The sequence below is a fragment of the Aethalodelphis obliquidens genome, unplaced genomic scaffold, assembly GCF_003676395.1.
Source record: "Aethalodelphis obliquidens isolate GAN/ISIS:26980383/991018 unplaced genomic scaffold, ASM367639v1 scaffold50, whole genome shotgun sequence".
Lineage (NCBI taxonomy): Eukaryota > Metazoa > Chordata > Mammalia > Artiodactyla > Delphinidae > Aethalodelphis > Aethalodelphis obliquidens.
In genome coordinates, this window is record NW_020837994.1 from 3,463,220 (window position 1) to 3,469,219 (window position 6,000).

The 6,000-nt window shown below is 35.3% G+C and overlaps 1 protein-coding gene across 13 annotated transcripts in view; it reads left to right on the forward strand.

The window, feature by feature from the left end:
* The window catches only part of EMSY (EMSY transcriptional repressor, BRCA2 interacting), an 81,281-nt gene that overhangs the window by 26,124 nt on the left and 49,157 nt on the right, over nucleotides 1-6,000 (forward strand). For all 13 annotated transcript variants that reach the window (XR_003428071.1, XM_027083451.1, XM_027083444.1 and 10 more), the window contains one exon: nucleotides 197-473. Coding sequence is in view for 12 of the 13 variants with exons in the window: in XM_027083451.1 (XP_026939252.1) it covers nucleotides 197-473 (277 nt within the window). In the remaining variant the exon portion in view is untranslated. The remainder of the gene's footprint in view (nucleotides 1-196; nucleotides 474-6,000) is intronic.

The window sequence follows — 6,000 nt, forward strand, 5'->3', positions numbered from 1 at the left end:
AAAAATTGTTTCTTTTAAATACATTTTGATGATTACTAGTAAAGGAGAGCTTTTGTATATTTTTAGTTGTAAATTTCTTTTTCTTGAATTGCTTCATCATGTTTCATAAGCTATTTTTAAATTGTATGTAACTGTGAGTCTAGATACATTAGTAGTATGGTAGGTACATGAAAATAACTTATTTTATCTTCCTTAGGTTATTATAGTGACCACATCACCAAGTTCAACCTTCGTGCCCAACATTCTCTCCAAATCCCATAACTATGCAGCAGTCACTAAGCTTGTACCAACATCAGTCATTGCTTCCACAACTCAGAAGCCGCCAGTGGTTATAACTGCTTCACAGTCCTCTCTGGTCAGTAGTAGCAGCAGTGGCAGCAGCAGTTCTACACCATCACCTATTCCTAATACAGTTGCAGTAACAGCTGTGGTTTCTTCCACACCATCTGTGGTCATGTCAACAGTAGCACAAGGTAAGTGGTAATTCATCAGGTAATTCTGTCCCTGTGTTTATGGGAATTTCTTTCTTTTTAAATATTTTAATTTTATTGGAGTATAGTTGATTTACAGTGTTGTGTTAGTTTCAGGTATAGAGCAAAGTGATTCAGTTATACATATGCATATATTCATTCATTTTTAGATTCTTTTCTCATATAGGTTATCACAGAATATCACAGAGTTCCCTGTGCTATACAGTAGGTCCTTGCTGGTTACCTATTTTATATATAGTAGTGTGTGTATGTTCATCCCAAGCTCCTGATTTATCCCTCCCCGCAACGTTTCCCCTTTGGTAACCATAAGTTTGTTTTCGGTATCTGTAAGTCTCTTTCTGTTTTGTAAATAAGTTCATTTGTATTTTTTTTTTTAAAATTAGATTCCACATGAGTGATATCATATGATATTTGTCTTTCTCTGCCTGACTTACTTCACTCAGTATGAAAATCTCTAGATCCATCCATGTTGCTGCAAATGGCATTATTTCATTCTTCTTTATGGCTGAGTAATATTCCATTGTATATATGTACCACATCTTCTTTATCCATTCCTCTGTTGACGAATTTAGGTTGCATTTAGGTTGCTTCCATGTCTTGGCTATTGTAAACAATGCTGCAATGAACATTAGGGTGTGGGAATTTTGAAGAAGACTTTGTGGGTGTGTTTGTATGCTTTGGGTGTGAAGGTACCATCTGTTATATCAGAGATTACCACTTTCCCTCCCCTAGTTTGAGAATGTCAAGATAGTGGGTTACTCAGTTTCCTTACATTAATATCCTTACTTTGAGTTTTTTTTTTCAAATGCACAGTACCTAGTCACCTAGGCAATTATGTAGGTTAAATCTTGTCACCACAAATTTCAAAGGCATATACAAATATCTGTAATATAATGAAAATTTTAAGTGAGGAACTTGAAATTATTTTACTATAGGTTTTTTCAGAAGAAACATTAAATATACAACCTACAACCTCTTCAAAGTAAGTTACCCAATGATAAGAAGTAGGGGGAAGAGGATGATTTCAAGGACATGCCATTCACCTTTTCTTCAGGCTTCTAAATTTTTCTGTATGGGAGGATGATGGAAAGTATTGAGAGGAACTGAGGCTGAACTGAAGGACAATTGCTGCTTAATAGCAGAGGAAAGGAAATGTGGAAACCTCAGTTCCATGTTAGCTTAAATCACTTGAGCTCTCTTCCAAATCTTTGTTTTCCTCTCATATAAAGAGCAGATAGCACACTGTCAGAATTTTCTTTTTATAGTGTTGGTAAGTCTTAAGATGGGAATCAGAGGGAGCCATTTATAATACAGAATTCATAGCCATGGTTGTAGTCTTTCAAAGGGAGCACAGAAGCAATATAGAACAGTATTTAGTGTTCGTTTTCATTGAATTTTACTTGCACAATATATAGCTTAAGATAGGCTGAGACTTGGAAATATCCTAGTTTATGAACTAGTGGTGATGCAGGCACTCAAATAGGCAAACAGTGTTTTTCATAATTGCTTTAGTAATTTTAGTGTGTTCCATATAACTGTTAGCAAGGAAGAGGTTACATAGATGCGGATGCAGTCAGTATTCATTCATTCTGCAGGTCTAACTGGTTGAATGTGAGAGCATCTGTCGTTTTCTGTTTCCAATACCCATTTAATGTCTCAGTCAATGATAGGAAATAGTAGGCTTGAAATTTTCTTTTATTTGTTACCTTAAGTAATTTAAATAAACCATTCCAGCCTTTCTGTTTGTACAGCAGTAAACTACAACATAGTATTATTAAAAATAGAAATAATTTTTATATAGAAAATCTGTATAAATGTTGGTTGCAAACATGATCCAAATTCACCATTTCAAAATTTCAAGGTGATGAGAGAAGGAAAGACCACCTGTTTCCTCACCTGACTGACCCCTGTATCAAAGTTGTCATCCATTGATAGTTGTTCCCTTCTAGTGCTCATCACACAGTTTGCCAAAGTGTTGCTGTAGTAGAAGGATTACTGTTCTTCCAAGGAAATTGTTATTATTTGAGATAAGAGGGGTATCTCTCTTAGTTACTATCGAAATATTTTTAAGCAAAATGAATATTCCATGCTTCTGGTTTTCATTCTTATATTTCTCCAACTATCTTCTGAATCTCTTGGGAACTTATGACTTCCCTATTTTCTCCTTTGTTTCTTAGCATCCTATATCTCTTTGAGTCCTACGTCATTTTAGGGGAGCTAGACATCTCAAAGATTTCTCATAAATTCAATACAGCATGAAAGATGTAAAAGTAAACTATCTGAATGTAGATACTCAAGGAAACTATATGATTATTTTGGGGTTTTGTTTGAGATATTTAATTTAGATATAAGTGCTAAGGAAATTAAGCCATTTTCTTTTAAAAAGGTAAATGTTAGTGGAAGTGGTAATATATAAACTGCAGTTGTGATTCTGACTGCAGGGCTTCTTTAGCAGCTCTTGTGTGGGTACCTAGGGGACAAGGGCATTCAGTGTCTGCTTCTGTTGGGGACTAGAGACAGACTGTTTTAGAGCTGATGTATCTGTCTCTGGTTAGTCTTATAGGGGCAGCTGGTCATAGAGGGGGAAGAGTCTTAGTAGCAATAACTTCGTGGCTAACTCCATGTTTATAAGTGTAGAGATGGTTCCAGAGGTAGGGAGTAGGGGGATTGTGTATGGTTGGCTCATACAGGAAGTCTTAAATTCTACCAATTAGAATGCTTATTCTGAATTGGTCATCCACGAAACAGGATAACTGAAATTTTCTTTTTTATTATGGAAAATTCCAAACACATAAGTGGATAGAATAGTAAAATGAACCCTCATTGTACCCATTACCCAGCTTCAAGGATGAGCAACACATCATCAGTCTTGTTTCATCTGTACCTGCTATTTTCCTCTACACATCAGTGACCCGGAATATTTTGAAGCAAATCCCAAATATCATATAATTTCAGTTATAAATACTTCAGTATGTATCAAAACTCACAATACCACTATCACATCTAGAATTTTTAACAGTTTCTTCATATAATAAAATATTTAGTTAGTATCCAAATTTCCTTGATTATGTCATAAAAGAATTTTTTAAAAGTAAGATCTAAATAAGGTCCACACATTGATATGGTTATATCTTTTTTAACTCATGGGTCCCTCTTCTGTTTTTTTCTTTTCTTTTCAAATTATTTGTTGAAGAAATCAGTCATTTTTCCTGAGAGTTTCCCGTAGTCTGGGTTTTGCTGATTTTAATTCCCATGGTTTAACAAGTTCTCCTATTTATTATTTTTTTATTAAATTTATTTATTTTATTTTATTTATTTTATTTTTGGCTGCATTGGGTCTTTGTTGCTGCACACGGGCTTTTCTCTGGTTGTGGCGAGCAGGGGCTACTCTTCCTTGAGGTGCGCAGGCTTCTCTTGTTATGGAGCACGGGCTCTAGGCATGTGGGCTTCAGTAGTTGTGGCTCACGGGCTCTAGAGCGCAGGCTCAGTAGTTGTGGCGCACGGGCTTAGTTGCTCCACGGCATGTGGGATCTTCCCGGACCAGGGCTCAAACCCATGTCCCCTGTATTGGCAGACGGATTCTTAACCGCTGTGCTACCAGGGAAGCCCCTCTCCTGTTTATATTTCCATAAAACTGGTAGTTAAATCAAGAAACTTGATCAGATTCAAGTCTGATTGTTTTTGGAGATATGGGGAATGAACGTTCGATAAGTGTATTTAAGTGTACTTCCTGTGCATCGTTTTAGGAGGCACATGTCTGGTCTCTAATGATATTAACATTAATCGGTAGATATAAGTATTACCAAATGTTTTTATAGCTAATGGTAATCTTTCCCTAGATCATTATTTTATTGGTAGTTGCAAAATGAATTTTATCTTCATTTTCTTCATTTATTAGCTGGAATTCTTAAAGAACTTTAACTTACTACCATGGGTTATCCTGAGGTACAGTTCATACAGGAATTATTTCTGTTTATTTATATGTTTTCAGATAATGAGATGGTTCAGTGACCAATAAGATTTTTGTTCCCCATATCATTAAGATTTCTGATGTCTGTCAATCCATCACAAATATTCTTTTGGTGCTCAAATTGTCCAATCTGTTGCAGTGGGAGCCTCTTCAAGTTGGCTTCTAAATTCTTTTGACACAACCACAAAAGACAAATTGATCAAATTTTCCTTTTTTGGGTGGCGTCTATTTGTAGTATCAGTTATTGAGAGGAGTGTAAAAACCTCCAGCTGTAATTGTGGGTTTGTACATTTTTCCCTTTGTCGGTTGTTGTCACATGTATTTTGAGCTCTGTTATTAGGTGTATGCACGTTTAGGATTGTTGTATATTCTTGATGAGTTGACTTCCTTTTTATTATGAAACATTGTTGTATATTCTTGATGAATTGACTTCCTTTTTATTATGAAACATTGCTCTTTTTCTCTCAGTACTCCTTATTTTGGTGTTTACCTTTTCTGATATTAATGTAGCTACTCCAGCTTTCTCATAATTAGGGTTTGCATCATATTTTTCATCTGTTTACTTTTAACCCATCTTTGCCTTTGTATTTAAAATACATCTCTTATGAACATTGTATAGTCAGGGCTTACTTTTTTATCCATTCTGACCATCTTTGCCTTTTAATTGAAGTGTTTAGTCCATTTATATTCGATATAATTATCAATATGATTGAGTTTAGGTCTACTATCTTAATAATTGTTTTTTATTTGTTTTCTGTATTCTTTGCTTTCTTTTCTCCCATTTTACTGTCTTCTTTTGGATTTATTGAGTTTTTTAAGAAAAAGGATTCTATTTTATCTCTTACACATTGGCTTACTAGCTCTACTTTTTTGTTCTTTTTTAATAATTGCTTAGGGTAGGGTTCTCAACCTCCACATATGGACATTTTGGACCAGATAATTTTTTGTTATGAGGGGCTGACTTGTGCATTATAGGATGTTCAGCAGCATTCCTGGCTTTTACCTACTAGATACCAGTAGCACACCCTCCTGTCATAACAATAAAAAATGTCTCTAGTGATTACCAAATATCCAGGGGCAAAAGGGAGAGCACAATTGCCCTGGTTAAGAACTCAGCTCTAGAGCTTACATTATACATTGTAAATTGTAACAGTCTGTCTTCAACTTCCCATATTGTATTTGAATCTTCGAATAATACACTTCTATTTCTATTTCTGCTCTCTCATCCTTGCACTCTGGTTATCATACATTTTAATTATATATATCATAAACCCCACATTGCATTGTTACTACTTTTGCTTTAAACAGTCAATTTTCTCTTAAAGAAATTACGGAAAGGTGGGGGGGGGGAGTCTTTTATATTTACCAACCTCATGTACTTTTCCTACTCTAGTCCTTGGTTTAGCCATTTCTCTAAGGAGCCCTGATTCATTTTAGTGGAAAGTGATAATTAGAAGAAAATTTGGGTGCTAGATATGCTCATTGCTAAGGGGTGTGTGTGTGTGTGTGTGTGTGTGTGTGTGTGTGTGTGTGTGTGTG